The following is a 16,333-nucleotide window of genomic DNA, read 5'->3' as shown; positions in this document are numbered from 1 at the left end:
TTTATATTCCTGTATCTTTCTCGATGTTCGTTCGCGAAAGCGTCATTACTGTAAATTACGTAGAGCGTGCGGTCGGCAATAAAAATATTCCAGTTTACAGGCGGACTGACTCATGTTTTACGACAGCCTCGTCTCGTCCCCAGTTTACCCGCTTCTCGTCTCGTCGATCGTATTATCATGAATGCTAGAAAAACTTTATCGCGAAGAAGCTACGCAACAGCTCGTGCTCAGAATGAAAAGCATAAAACATTTACGAGCTGGCTATAGGAGAACAATGTGTATTCCGGAAGAATTTATAAAGTCGACTGTTGGCGGCGAGCGGGTCGTGCGTGATAAAATTTTACGCGAGCTCGCATTCCCCGTGTTGCATTTTTGAACACCTCAAAGCGATGATAAATACCGCAGTGATCGTAGGCTCTTTTACTTTCGTCCTTTTCTTAGACGCGAACTACATGTATCCATAGCAAAAATTTGAATTAACATTAGGATGAAATATGTCACAGGTGAAAGGTAAGGAATATTCTCCATGCACTCGACTCTACTACGATCCCTAGAGACGTTCAAACCAGCCAGGGGAACAAAGATGGGAGGAATTTCAAGGGATAAAACCACGTCTCAGTCAGAGATGCGATAATCTCATTATATCCGCGGGCATTTTCGAGAGCTGCTGGCCCGTGATAGCTTTAATTCGTCCCGGATTTGCAAGGAGTTACCAAACTCCTTTTCGGATGTGGTTTCATAGAGGCGTACGTGGCAGTCACGAATCACTGGAAATTCGACGAGAAATCAGCCACCGATGAACTCTGCTTGGAATATTAATTCCTGTTCGGAACATCCACGTAGCGTGTTATCATGGCGTGACCTTTCGGCCTGAAACTTTTCCAGCGGTCCCTGTCGGTCGAAATTTGGTTCATCCTGGCGTGAGTTGCGAAGGAAGGTTGTAGCGATATTTCCGTTGGCTTGAAGAGGCTCCTTTGGACGCGCGACGTGCGTCAGAGGAAAATGGAAAATGCCGCTTCGAGCCAGGAAATGAGACTCGCCGCTTGCCAACTTCTAGCTAGGAATTCCTGACTCTGTCTGCCCTCGTTACTCGGTTGTGTTCCGCGCAGGAACAATTAGCAACGACAGGGCCGGCGAGTAGCTCAAGGTAATAACCAACCGCGGAACGCCGATGGGATTCATTATTCTTTACGAGCTAGCGAGAAAGAGAGAGAGAGAGAGAGAGCGTTGTTTTAAAGCGTGATCACTCATACGGTTCTTCGAGGCAGCTGGTATCGCGGCAGCTTTTAGAGCAGCAAAGTGTGCGTGGTATAGATACTCTGAAAACGTTAGTTTCTTCGTAATGGAAAACTGGTTGCAAGTTGAAAGTGTCAATAGTAGACACGGTTTAGCCAGTCGTACAATATTCTACGTAATTTTCGTTCCTCTTGAACCCGCGTTCGACCCGGTGAGAATCGAAGCGTCGGTTCTTGCAGAAGAAAGGGGAAAAAGCGAGACGACAGAAGATTTTTCGAATGGGTACGCGTTTAGGTGAAAGACATCTTTTTGCCTCTTGACGAATCGTTTTAACGCGACGACAATCGCGTCGGTCGTATCGGGCCTGGTGTTTTTATCGCGAGACTCGACGACGAATTTACTTTGGCTCGCCCGCCATGGTAACCCGCGCAAAAACCATTTCCCGTTCTAAAGCGTCGTAATGGCCGTTTCCATCGACCATGGCACATTGGATAGAAACGTTCTCTCTCGTTCCAAACCGATTTAATTCCGCTTCGAATCTCCGAGGCGCGATCGAATCCGCTCGAACACTCATTTCTCCGAGTTCGTTTAACCCTCTTCTCACTCCGCAGAATTTGTTATTATTTCACGGAACGTGCGAGAGGAACCACGCTTTCTACTATTTCATTCTATACTCCTTTCCCTTTTTTAAATTTCCCTCTACTTTGTACAGGCTGTTTCAACATACTTATTCTTCCGCCTTAGCTGATCTTCTAAAAACTTCATCAAAAATACGAGACTCTTGGAAAAGCCCAGCTTCTATAGGATCCTCGTTATCGATGCACGAAGAAAAATAGACGATCCAGGATCCTGAAATGGGAACATTTGAATAATCGAACGCGAGGCAAAGAAACGACCGACCGCTCGGTTAAGTTTCACGTCGACCGCGTTTCCGCCGACTTTATTCAAAGCCCGCCGTGACTCCTCGGCTCCGCCGTCTCCGGTTACGCTCGAGACGCGTGCACAAGCAGCGGACACGTAAAACGCGGTCGCGTGTCCGCCGTGGATTAATTACGTGTAGTAACCCGTTGGAAACGCGGTTAAAACTACGCGAGAATCAGCCTCTTCGAGAAGCTGAGAAATTCTCGGATACCGAAACTTTACGTTACAAGTATTAACGTTCAAAATTGTGAAAATTCAGCCTGAGGCGTGTAGATTGTCGCGAGAAAAACTCGTGCACGTGTCGTGGCGCATATACCGTAACGCTATAGTTACATATTAATTAAATACAAAATAAATTAAATACAAATCGGTACGGAGATAGAGAGGAGATTTTAATAGAAATACGCAAGAAAGCGTATCGGTGCAACGTTTTGTTTTCATATCGGTCGATGAACGGAAAACGTTAATAAGACGAAGTTTCGCCAAGATCAAGAAGTCGAGTATCGCGAGCAAACATCGAACGCGGGGATGGAAGTGCGCGTGATGCAAACGCCTCGGTGTTGTTCTTCGATGATGTCGAGGAGCCCGTTAATAGTTCCGACCGGTGCGCTTCAAGTTCTTCGAGTTACCAACTGTTTATAGTAGGTGGTAGCCTGGCTGGATCGATCGGGAATTTATTACAGGCAGGGGCTTACGTTTTCGCGGTAAGGGTGCTTTATTAACCTTCGATGTAGCGCGTAGCAATCGAGCATTGTAAATTTATCCAGAGTAAACTGGTTTTCCATCTTTGCTTGTAAATTTCCTATGATCGCGATTGACACGAAGTTAAACGATCGTACGATGCAGCTTCAACTTTGAAGGCGATGGTTTGCCTGTCGTAGAGGGTTAGATCAAGCATCGCGATAAGAGATCCGATTTCAAGTGGAGTAGCGTGCTTTTTGCACGCTGTTGGCCCTATTTCACTAAATAACCACTTAAGACAGATAATGGAGGCACACGCGCGTATTAAGGGCTTCCATTCGCTCGACGAAACTGGAGCTTGACCCATATTATCGAAGAACATTACGGGTTCTCGTTGCATCTAAATTCATTCGCGCTCGTGCCGCGCTGAACAAGCGCAATGGCAAAGAGAATAATAAACGGCTGGGAGCATCTTTTCCCTTTACCCAACCGGGCGAATTTTATTCTTTTCCTCTTGGATTTCATTAAAGTCGAGAATAGCTCGCCAGCGTCACGGACAAACCAGGATAATTACGTAATTCGCTAAAAAGGACAAAGAAAAGGAGGAAAAATAAGACGCAGAAACGAAGCGCATCGATTCTACGGAGCGTGAACGTCCGAAACATTCCGCGTTCGGCATCGATCGCACGCGTACGTGCATCTCTTGTTTCCTCGCGGCTTGGCGAGTTCTCAAACCTGGAAATAATCATTATCGGTGCGCGCTACTTACGCTGACCCAAATGTCAATCGTCGACAACGAACAGATTCATTCAATTTCCCCGGCCGATGAGCGTGCTCTGCGATGCAATTTCGTAGCGCGACAGCTCGTACTCCGAACGTGCAATTTACGTTTCATATTCTCCGGCAGCGAACCGGTTATACCGTCAGACGTAAACCGTTTTCCAGACTGCGCGTTTCCCGTCTACCTTTTAAACTTAGTCGAACGAGACTTGCCTAATTACGTTCAGACGAAAAAGTCTGCTCGCTACGGTTAGTATCGGCGAAACGGAAGATCGGGCCGAACTCGAGAATCGTGGATCGATGCTATAGTCAATCGTGTAAAGGAAACGAACAGTCTGCGATGGCTACAGGGACCATGGTAGTTGCAACGATACTGGAATGCTTTGATGCTTTGTCTCGGTGCACGAAGTACGCTGACCTACAAATCAAATTTCGATTACTCTTTGAACAAATTTCGGGAATCAATCGCATTTCGATTCGTTCATCGATCTAAAAAGTGGCTTTTATACAAATAAATTTATTCCTCCTCGTAATCATAGTAATCCTCTTAGATCCTAGATACTTTGTTGAAATATTTATTTCCATATAAATAAAATTAACGATTCGTTCGAATAAAATCGTGTGTTTATATAAGCAAAAATAATAATGAAATATCGTCTTCTGTTTATATCTCTTCCATCGATACATGTGGCAATGCTTTACATTTTTCATTTGTTTCTCCCAGATGAAAAATTTACCAAACATGTTCTTTGTATTTCTTTTTTCTTTATCGCACCCGTACCTCTTCGTGCACTTTACAATAATTTGGTCCACACTAATGGCTCTTTGTTGCCGTATATGAAATAAAGAAATGACTAATAATAATATTTCTATCGAAGAAATATTTCTATATTATACGTGAAAAGCTGAAGCGAGCTCGTTCATCCGTTCAGTGGTTATATCGTTTTTCTCGTTGCTTGCTATCGGCAGCTGAATCCAGCCGGGCAACCAGAAGCGGATTGATTAGAATCCCGTAACGGGAGCAAATAGGCGTGTTCAGCTGCGGGGCAGGCTTTATTGAGATCCGAGTGCCTGAAGAGAGATTGGAGGCCGCGTCGTGTAGACGTTCGCGCCGACGATACGCTCGTAGCTAGAGGAAAGGAAAACTGCGAGATTGTTGATACCGCGGATACCTAAGTGCAATTTTGAACGGAGGATACAGACAGAAATCTCGACAGGAACGAGGTTAATCGGGTCTAGAATCATAGTGAAAACGATCCAAGAGGTAGATAGCTGATAAACCTGGTTGATATCGCGATGTTGAAATTGCAACCTGGAATTGTTCACTGTGATTCGCTGGTGGAAAATAATGTTCGAACGTATTGTGACCTCACGCTGAGTTACACAACAGAGATTGGATTTTCATAATTATCTTTGCACTCCGGGAATAAAGTTACAGCGTATCATTTACCGAAGGTTTCTGATAGATATATACATATATATGATTATCGAAGATCGATTGGCCTTTGTAAAGGGATCCGAATGGGCAGATAGTCGTCGTATGAAAATCGAAATTGCATTACCGCAACTTGTAGCGTATTATTTATCTCTGTACAACGTGTTCAGTTTTCCATGGGTTATTCTTTGCGTGTTTCTCTATCGTGTAACGAGAATTCGTCGGAAATAATATTGCGCGAGATATCCTTTTGGGAATCCACTTGGCGCAAGTAAAATAAGGAACCGTCGAAAAACAACGTCGCTTAGCGAACCGTTTTCAGTTGTTTCTCGTGTCCCGCGTATTTTCCCTTTCGCCGGTTTTCTGTATCGTTCTCGAATGATCCGAAAGGAAACTTGAAAGGAAAGAGAAAGGAAAAGGGTAGAATCGATGAGTTCTCTGGAGAAACCGTCGAGCCGAAAGATTTGATTTGTCTACGACTCGGTTCATAGACACGGCGCCGTCGCCTCGAGAAAGATTGCTTTCGGGTCGACCTCGAAGCGGAAACGGAATCTTGAGGGACTGCTTTCAACCAGTCAGAAGTAAACTCGATCTTCCTGTTATTCGCTTAAAGAAAATAGGGAATGATCGAAGTTCCGAGTGTCCTCGAATTGTCGATAAAAAATTCCTCCGACAGTTCGAGCTATACCGGGAAAATATTCTTTACAATAGAAACTCGACGAGAGGGGAACGAGCTTGGCAATTTGCAATGCACCGATTCAAGATCTACGGCCAGAAGAAACACAGCTACTTTAAACTCTCGCGATACCTTGAGCAGATCGATCGGCAATTTCGAGAAATCTCGTTTCTGCCTACGGCAAACGAGGACAGGGTGCTTCTGGGATGCTGGTTCTCGTCGAGAAATCGCCCCAGGTGTTTGTAATTACCGGAGCTGCGAAGGAGCAACAACATGGTAACTGGAAGCCGCGTATACATGCCAGCGTGTTTGCCGACACCGGTCGCGACGATAACATCAACCGCGAGACGACCGTTTGTCGGAGGCAACCAGACGAGATAGGCGCTGGGGATAGTTCGAGAGACGAGAAATGGGCCCGTGAAAGCAGAGAACACGATTGTTCCAGGGTAAATGTTTGTTTTATACGCTTATTGCCGTATTGTGTACGTTGGGAAATTTTAGATAGAAGCGAATCACTGACAATGATCGAGTTTCTCAAAATAGCTGTTTCCCGTCATTTCAGCCCTGTTGCGATTCTAATCTCATTCTCGTTTCGTAGATCACCAAGACTTTTAATATTTTAAGAAACACCTTAAACGCGAACTTAAGAGATTTGTTAGCGATAAAAAAGCACCATCTAAAATGATTTAAAAGACGCAGCAGGGTTGAAATGCGAGATGCGAAAAGACATAATTAATAATATTTGTGAAACGGCGGACGAAGGAGATGAAATCTCGTGATCGTGAACGATTCACATAGCTCTAGGAAGAAGTGTATTACTGTTTCGTGAAATCCACTGGCCCTGTTCCTTACAATGAGATCTGGCGACAATGCAGTGAGAAATGTTGGGACGGGTCGCGATTTTAAAGGCGTCTGCGAAGTACTATCGTCAAGGGTATTCATGCATGCGCGCAAAGAGAGAAAGACGGAGCAGCGGAGTGAATGTGACGGAGGGATCGAAGATAAGGGGGTGAGGGTGGCAGCGAGAGAAAGACATTAAGAGGCTGTTAAGAGGGAAGGTTTGGACAGGGTGTAACAAAGGGCCAGAGAGGGTTTGGTCGGAGATGATTAATACGTTATTTGCGAGCGGAAATTCACTTGGAAAGTGTCGTTTGCACGGACCTCCGTGTATAAACCGGTCTCGAGGACGACCGTTCATCTTCCTCGAGAGAAGACGAAGGGTTGTTATTATTCCTAGGAAAACGGGCCAACGATTCGACGCTCGTTCAAACTGCCTGCGATTTTTTTCCTTCTCGTTTCTGCAAACAAACGACCGCGATCTAATCGAAGGAGGATTCGGTGAAACGATCACGATCCGATCGTAAAGTCTACTCCATCTCAATTGAAGGTTTACACGAGATTCGACGATTTACCGTAAGCCTGTTCCTAATCGACCCTCGATCGTTCAACTTCCCACTGATAATGTCCCTTCTCTCAGCCTTGTCTTCAAGAATACTCATTATTCTGTCGTTTTAATCGAATTGCAGATTACCAATCTCTAGAGAACCTCTATATCTTACATAATTCTTTGCGATTCCACTCGTGTTGTTTGCAAAAGAATCTGCCGGAATGGGCTAAGCGAGATCGATCGTCCGGATCACAGAGAGTTAAATAAGAGAACAAAACTAATTCCAACGCAAATTGGAATACTCGTTGTATTCGTTATCCGGGACAAATCTCCGTATAAGAAAACTCAGTTCGCTTTACAAATCGAAGGAACATCCCGGTGGACGATCCTTATGATTCCACGTATCCACGCTCGGTAACTTGGGTAAATGGTATGGTACAAAGTTGGAAAGGACTGAAGTTTCGTTCTCCGGCTTTATGGAAAACGCTACGGGAACTTTCGCGGTCCGATTTGCCCACTGCGGGCCGGAAACTGCTCTAATTCCAACTTTCTAATTCCGGCACCATAGCCGGTTAATGGCGTTCGTGGACAGTTCGTCGTCGGTTTACGTACTGCGGGCTTTCAACGATTTTATCTCTCCATCTTTACGAGTCGTAAACAAAGTTCCCATGATTACTCCACTCCAAAATTATTGCAGTTTAATTGTTTATAAATTATCAATTCTTTTCCACAACGGTATAAGCGAGTGAAACGAACTTGTGTAGTGAACCGAAAATAACAATGTGCATGGTTCACTTCCAAAGATGGTCTTTCTTTTACGATCAACGGGACGTACTTCGATTTTCCTATGAAGACGATGTCACAAATATCGTAGATTCTATATTATAAAATCTAGAACGAATAAATCGTTCAGTAATCGATATTATCTAAATGAGAAAATGAAAAATTATTCTACCACTAGTCGACTAATTATCAATTCTTAATTTGGTCCACGACCATAGATTCGCAGCTTCCCGTTTGCCACCTCTAATTCGATACCACGCTGTATTGGCTTCTGTCTAAGTGCATGCGGATCGCAATAAATCTGGATGCAGCGTGCCAGCGCTATCATGCAGATTGGCTTTAATGGCAGCCGATAGTGGAGCGCGTTTAACGAAGTGATGCGTATCAAAATTTAAAATAGCGATTTCCAGCGCCTTTTCCCTCGTGATCGAAGAGATATGGACGAATCGGTCGATCAAACACGAGCACGTCGGACGTTACGAAGCGTTCAGGCCGCGCGATCATTAATTCGGGTCGCCTTAAGCCCCGAGACTTCGTTGAGCTTACGCTCGTTGATTGAGTGACCAATGAACCGTACTCCGTCAACTTCCTAAGCTTCCAACCCGTTGGTCAGCCGGTCCGGAAATCCATCGCATCGATGTACGCGCGTGTGTTGGCCGATACGATGACCCATGGATCCTTCTATGATTTCGTTCGATTTTTTGACGCGCGAATGCTTTGCTAGGTACGTGCACGAGCTCCTCGATAGACGAAAAATAATAGTCACGAATAACGGATGCACTGTTACGGAACTATTATTAAAAGCTCGGCCATATCCGTGTATCAGAGGAGGACGCAGCTCGGCAACGATTTCTTTTTTATTATTTGAAGTTTCGTCGAGCCGGATACGATCCTTTCAGTTGGCTGAAGCTTGTATAAACGGAGCGTCGTCGAATGTCGGAAATTAAAAGAGACAGAAATGAAAGTCGTGTATTCCAAATAAATAAGCGTTGCTGGTATTTCTAGAATTTTTCAATTTAAGATCCAGCCAAGCAGCGTTGGATGAAAACATAAAAAGAAAGAATCAGAACGTAAAGTAAACAAGAAGAAGAAGAAGAAGAAGAAAGAAAGGAAATAAGAACAGGAAATCAAAGAATGTGAAAGAAAAAAAAAAAAATGAATAACGGCATAGTTTTACCCATACTGATTCCAGAGCTGGATGGATCCTCGTTCTTGGCTCCCCAGCTGCCAGCCAAATTCAACGCCAGCAAAGGCCTCTCCTTAAGCAGCTCGGCGACCGAGGCCAACCCTTCGCAGCCACAGCCTAAATGGGGCAAGTGCAGCGCTTGTACTTGAACGCAGCCACGAAGAGCATCGCAGACCCGGGACACTTGCTCGCCGGACAGATTCATGTCGAGGACCAGCCGTGCCAGGCTGGCTGACGCGTAACTCAGTCCACGGCAAAGGGCGTTCACCACGCACTCCAATCTGGAACACAGTCGATCGATGTCTCTGTTCGTTACAAACGCCTAAATCGTTCGTTTAAAGCCGTCGACCATAGGACGGTACACGGAAATTGGCCCCGAATCATTGGACATTTGGTTTAACCCGATTGCACGGCTCTGTTTGACCCGAGATCATTCTCATTTACTCGCGGACGTGGAAGCGTAGATTCGAATGGAACGAGTAGGTTTAAAGGGATTAAACAACCGCGTTACGGTTACTTGGTTTTGGAACACGATGGTAATCGACGGAGCATGTGGATGGTTCTTGGTTTTCCCGCGGCCACTTTCTTATTCGCGAAAAACGTCGAGAACGCGGCACCGTGGCACGAGTTAAGGAAGCGTTGCAGTTTTCCTGCTAACGTTTCGCAAGCATTGCAGTTTCCTTCATCAGTGGCTGCTTGACATACTGCTACCAATACGGGCGACTGCAGTGTTTGCGAAATGTCAGCAAAGAAGCCGAAAATATGACCGTGGAAAGCGAGCGTTCCAGTTTTCTTAATTAAAATTCAACAAACTTCGTCGAATTTTTATGAAAAACGATTTTCTTGCAACGGTACCTATGCCTTTCGTAAGTTGTTAGCTGTTCGTAATTCTCGAGCGCAAACTTATGTAAATTTGCTCGAGTGTTGAAGTCGGCCGATAAACGCTGCAACAATGAATAGATTTATGCGCGTGTAATATTCGCCACTTCTGTCTATTCGCCATTATTTCGAGAGGATGGGACGCGTACGTGTGCAACAGTTATGCAAAGCCTGGCCACGGTTACTTCTCCTTGGAGAATTGCAAACGAGTCTGGATTTCCTTCAGCATTACATGCTAGTCGGTAAGCTCGGTTAGGATTCTTACGGAGAACGATAAGCGATACGATCGAGACGACGTTTATGTATCAGAAAGAAATTTTTATGCAGCGTTGCGCGCTCCATTCGCGGAACAGTCGAAACGATGGTGGAAAATAAACGAAGTGGATCGCTATAAATAACGTGACAGTCTTCGTTTACATATTCATGAACATTATTTGGCAAACAAAGCGACGCCTTCAATTACACGATATTCCTGGAATTAAAATAAAGTGGTCTGTGTTTTCCAAGTTAATTAAAATATCCAAGCCCGTTATTGTTCCGAGCCGATGTGATTTTATTCGACGATCAAACAAATCCGCGAATCGCGCGACGCGTGTCCTATATTAAAATACATAAAAAAAAGTAAAAAAATAAACCGTGCAAACGATGAACAGGCACACTTCCGATGACCTCGTTTCTATCGTTAACAATTCACGCTCTCGCGAAATATCTCTACGCTTAATTTACTAACTCCAACTACCACCGCTGTATTCGCAGATACAGAGCGCGTCTGACCAATCGTGTCTGCTATCACTCGCAGCCACTGATCGCTCGAAATATTCCGACAGCTGTCACTCATTCTCGCTACAGATAGCTTAGTTAATCTCGGTCGAGATTTCACGAAACACGGTCTCTTCGTCAACGTCAGCCAAATCGTGATCGTCGACTTTTCAGCAACCTATCGACGGTTATATTCCTTATACGATTTTCTTGACGAAGATTTCTTCAGAGTTTAGAAAGCGTTCTTCGCTTAACAGCCCATTCAGTCTCGTTGAGACTGAACTCGCCCTGGAGGATTCGTATTATTTACACACTGCGTTAACGCGGCTTGTAACGTGCTATTCACCAAGGAGGAAGATCGTGTCTCGATATAACCAGCGCGAGCAGAAAATTTATCGTCTTAACGTAACTTGTCTATTTGATCGATCGAATTCTTCGAATAACTTCAACGTGGTTTTCGATAAACGAAACGATGCAGAAAACGATCGAAGAATTTTTCCCATGGATATTAATTCCTCGAACAGCCAGAACTTTCGGCAAGTTCGAAAACTCGTAGAATTCCATCCGCTATCGAGAAGATCGGCTACCGTTTTTCTAATGTTTTCTCGGTTCAATTGGATCAGACGAACGAGTGGAACAGCGTAGAATTCTCTAGAAACATCGAGAACGAAATTGCAGAGCAATCGAGAGAGCAGAACAAACCGTAAAGTACATTGCGCCCTCTTTCATGTCGCGACTCGTGTTTCTTTTTCCGGACGATTCCTCTTCTGCTACAAGTCTCCGGGTATTTCTTCCATCCATCGATCGAAATCGGCGTTCTTTGCGGAGCGTTTGCCTGCTAGCGAGATTCTGACCGAATGTAGAGTACCTTTACTCGATATCATATTGAACAGAGCGGTTCCGGCGGAAAAGAATAGAACGAAGGCAAACGAACGGGTGGAAAAAGCGAGAAAAACATTCTCGATGCGCAACAATGAGTTTGTCGGGTCGAGAATGTTCCGCCTCCGGGCAAATAGCGGTTAAACGATGCCCTCCTCGTGTACTTCGTCGCGTGTTTCAAGGATTTTTCTCCGCTATTGGTCCGGTTTAGACGACAGAGATGGTGCGGAGAGGAAGGCAAGTAATAAAGAACGCGACGGCGTGGAGAACACGTCAAAATTGGAAACAGCAATGAGCTCGGGATAGAAGGGATGGCAGGAGGGTTGAAAGGTAAACCAAGTACGTAGAAGACTTTGTTTAGGAGTAGTCAGAGAAATTGCACGGGAGAGGGAGAACAGACGCAGGATTCAGCAGGGAAAGAGGTTGGGAACGAGATTAAGAGACCTCGCAATTTGATTGTAGTCTGGAAATTGTAGCCAAGTTTTTCGTAAACGGATAGCGTCAAAGCGTTCCGCTGTGGAAATCCCGCTGCGAGAAAAATTATGAATCGTCATCTTGAGGCAAACTCTTTCGAAAAGCCTTCGAAAAGTTTCAAAGCGCTGCGACAAAGGCAAAAGGAACAGAAGGAAGCGCCAAGGGGCCAGCTAGTGGAGTAGAGCCTCTTTTGCTCACGGAACTCGTAGAAATATAGACTTTGAAGGAGATAGAGACAAGACTGGAACCACGAACGAGAGGGGGACGAGAGACGAAAAGAAGTTGAAGAAAGGAGGTTCGGAGATAAGGAAAGTAGATAGAGTCGCTAGAGAGCGAAGAAACGCGAGAAAAGGAGAAATATAGAGGACTGGTCCGACGTTCGACTATGAAAACCATCGTGCCGCGTCCTCCTTAATTTTTCGCCACGGGTCACGAAGCCGCGCCCCTTCATGATCCTCGAACAATCTCCCCAAAAAGAAGGAAAAATATCTCGAAGCCTCTCTGCTCTATTCTTGCCGCGGCATATTGTTCCGCCACTTTCTCGACTTTTTCTCCGCCACGACTTTATGCAGCCCCACTCGACGGCCGCTCATTGTTACCCCGCTCTTTTTGTCACATTTGGGGGAGTGCGTTTGCTCGCGAGCTCGCGATCGTCGTGCTTTGAATATCGAATATCGGCCTTTTCGCCAGGGGGCCACGCGTGAAAAACATCTCTGCTTCGCAGAAGAAGATCCTCGAGTTTCGTTGGTCCGAAGTTGTTTGCGGGAGGACGTGTTAGAGAATTGAAAATTTCCCAAGAGTTACTCTTTAGAATAAAAATCTTGCTCGTCTTGCAGTAGCTGCGACGCTCAGTGCGCATCTGCGTCAAATTTATGTCTCGGGTTTCTCAGGTTTCAACGGTTTCACTTTATAGAGAGACGACAAAGAGCGAAAACAATTTTACGCAGCTGGATTCGAATAGGCAGATTCGACGGATATTCGAGAATTATTGTTACGGTTGAACGTAATTCTGCAGCGCTTCCATCGCTTTCCACCGTGTAGCTTCTGTTCTTTTCCTTGCAAACATGCTAGAAAGCAGAGCATCTGACACGGCCAATGTAAACGTACGCGCGCACACACGAGCAACCAGAGCGGTTATGTAAATGGGGACTCGAAGCATCACCACCCTTCGCGTATATTCGTACTTTGCTCGCTGGGTAAACACGCGCTCTTTCCCACCCTCCGATCTCCACGCTCCGAGCGAGGGTAAACGTCTTCTTTGCTATCATACGGAGCGAAGTAAACTTTTTAATTTACTTTCTGACCTTTGCGCCGTACGACCACGATCGATGAAAGAAATTTTGCAGAAACGATTCCGACGACCTTTCACGATCAAGCACGTACATCAATCCTCCGTCGTCTATAGGATGTTCTTTGAAACTGTTAAGTATCGCACGTGTAAGGATAAATCGGTGAAGATTCATAAAAGCATCCGAGTGTGCTTATAAAATGTGTAAAACCTGTTTCACAAATCTCTATAACGATGGTGGTTCCTTGGAACTTCTTTTCGCGCCGAAGATAAGTAGGCGTTCGTTATTAATAGCTCTAAATATTTCTCAGTCTGCCTTAGAGAACTGCTTGCACCCGTCGAGACAGCTTCTCGCTCCGAGTTAAAAACTGATCTATTTGTTCGTCCATGTACACGTACTTTCCTCGGGCAAACTTTTTTAATCCACTTTCCGATATTGCTCGACGTTCGCGCAAACGGGCCGACGGTTTTTTCGCTGTCAGCTTAACGAATACTCTGGTACGGTTACCCTTCGGCACCTTTCCGCGTGGTAACCTTCCTACGTTTCGCGTGCGTCTTCTTAAACCGTGTTTGAACTCGCGCAGCTTTAGAAACGCGAAGCGAAAGCTTCGTCTTTTGATTTTTAAACGTCTGAACAATCGCCAAACTGTCGTCGCGAACACGGACACGTCGAGCACGTCCTGCGATTGTCACACATTTTGCAAGAAAATCGTACAGGGAGAAAATTAGAGAAATTTCTAACGGGAAATTAGACAGAGACTCACCTATCGTGCGCTGCTTCCTCCAGACAAGTTATAACCAACTCAAAGTCGTTCAGTTTCTTCTTGCTCAGAACGCTCTTTAAGTGTCCGGCCAACTTTTGCGCTTCATCCGCGGGGAACTCTTGGCCGAGAAGCGACGTGATTCTCACGAGCTTGACACTCTCATTTCCAGCTAGAGCTTCGAAAAAGTCGTCCAGGTATCTGGGATCGGAGCCTCTCTCCACTTGGAACACCACCTCGAGGGCCTCGAGGGTGCAAGCCGGGCTCTCCAGGATTCTCGCCCATCCTTCGAGTTCCAAAGGCGAAGTGTGGACCAGCGGTGCTGGAGGTCTCTCGTTGGGCGCGGGACCAAATCCCGGCCCTGCACCGACCAATCTACACACGGCGGAAATGTTTCCATCCGAGGCACCGGCTGCTTTCAGCAACGAGAAAACTGCTCTGGGTGGTACCTCTAGCGGACACAATTGGTTTAATATTAAATGCGTCTTGGGTCCCAGTAGACCAGCCAAATGGCTGATGATACCCGATGGTAATCCCTCCAACTCCCTTCGAAGAATATTGGCGTATTGAGCTACTGAGGTTAAGTAGTAAGCTGCCAAGAATTCGGCTACGGCCATGTGAATCGGTGTGTACAGGTCTGGTTTTCGTCGTTGGCCGAAAATCAATCCTTTGGTCAGGAATCCCAGTCTGGTAATTTCTATACCACCACCTCTAGCTCTGAGTTCAGCCTCGGTATAGCAGCACCTGCCCTCCCTCAGCGCAGCCAAAGACACTTTTCCAAAATCCTCCAGTCGTTTTCTGCAATGACCTGGGATCTCCTCGTTGTAAGGTACCGGTGGATCGAGGCTCCTCTTCACGATACACTTGACGGCTGCTTGAACCAGCGCGCTGGTTTCCGTTGGTAAACTTCCAGAGTCCTGAGAAACGAGAGAGCAAGCTTTAAAGCGTCGACATTTTTACGAGTTCTCGGAGCTCTTGCGCTACATCGAACACACAGACAAGGCGAGATCGTTTTTATGGCACCCGGTAACGAATCAGCTCGGTTGCCCAACTACTCGTTCACGATTTTTTCGCAAACTTTAAACGTCCCCTTCACCGATCTATGACTATCCTATCTTTATTTTTCTAACCTTATTCTGTTTCGATATATACCTGGTAGAGACAGCAGAGCATAATCCAGCCGAGAGGATGCTGACCAAGCTGCTTGACGGCCTGTGGTTGTACGTTCAGCGCTTCGAGGAACTCGCAAGCCTTCTCTGCGATGTCGTTGTGAATGAAATACGCCACGCAGAGCCTCTCGACGTGGGGCCACTCAAGTCCAGCCAGATGGATCCTCCTTTGAACTAACGGCGACAGTACACTGGAGTTGCTGGGCGAGCAAGTGACCAGGATTCTCGCGTCGGGGAACAAACGTCCCTCGAGAAGGTCTATAGCATCGCCTAGGGACGCTCTGCCCCCCACACACTCGTCGTATCCGTCAAGGATAAATAGCACACGGTCCTCCATTAAATGCAGCGTGCGCCATACTTGCGCGACCGCGTCGCCGATGGCTGCCGTCCTTGGGAATAATTCTCGAGCCAAGTAATTGAGCACAGGACTGCCTCGAAGTTCACGGAGAGGGACGATGAACGCCAGAGCCGGACTATCGCCTTGTATCGCCCACTGGTGAAGAAGGCGGAGGCAAAGGGTCGTTCTTCCGCTTCCGGGGCCTCCTTCAATGGCCACACGGCGGGGCGCCTCTGATACCGTGCCATCGCTCAGCTAAAACAGTGGATACAATTAATCGATCGAATATCCATATATTTCTGTTTCGACAAAATTCATTTGCTATTTTCCCTAGGTCCGACTAAGATTCAGTTAGGTTTGATACTGTACGACGCTCGATCGAGTACCGATACCGTGCAATTTGACAAAATTCGATTCTTCTGGATGTAATGAACGCAAGGAATTGCTTTTCTATCGGGTTCCTGTTACAACGGTCGAATAGAATTGTATTTGACTTGCATCTGCTAAATGGTAGATGTGGTTGAAGTTAGCAAAATTACAGATAGACGTGGTTCTGATTGAGAGAAACGGTCGATCCATCGAATAGGATTAGTGGTTCACGCGAGAGGTTCCAACTTCTAATTGGTAACCAGTTGGAAGTGGAGAAACCGAGGAGTATCCGAGAAACTGGTCACGAAGCTGCTAACTTTTCTTCTTAGCATT

At 45.9% G+C, this 16,333-nt stretch overlaps 1 protein-coding gene across 3 annotated transcripts in view; it reads right to left on the bottom strand.

Annotated features, from left to right (window-relative positions):
• The window catches only part of LOC138185878 (uncharacterized), a 166,032-nt gene that overhangs the window by 18,594 nt on the left and 131,105 nt on the right, over positions 1-16,333 (bottom strand). For 2 of the 3 annotated variants that reach the window (XM_069125196.1, XM_069125197.1), the window contains exons 6-8: positions 15,278-15,886; positions 14,129-15,042; positions 9,077-9,366 (exon numbers count right to left, since the gene is read on the bottom strand). In XM_069125196.1, the coding sequence (XP_068981297.1) occupies positions 9,077-9,366; positions 14,129-15,042; positions 15,278-15,886 (1,813 nt within the window). The remainder of the gene's footprint in view (positions 1-9,076; positions 9,367-14,128; positions 15,043-15,277; positions 15,887-16,333) is intronic. The other variant, XM_069125198.1, reaches the window with a different exon arrangement.

The sequence above is a fragment of the Bombus flavifrons genome, chromosome 13 (assembly GCF_040668555.2).
Source record: "Bombus flavifrons isolate JBK064 chromosome 13, iyBomFlav1_principal, whole genome shotgun sequence".
Classification (NCBI taxonomy): domain Eukaryota; kingdom Metazoa; phylum Arthropoda; class Insecta; order Hymenoptera; family Apidae; genus Bombus; species Bombus flavifrons.
The sequence above is the reverse complement of the archived record's forward strand: the minus strand, read 5'-3'. Positions and strand labels throughout refer to the sequence as shown.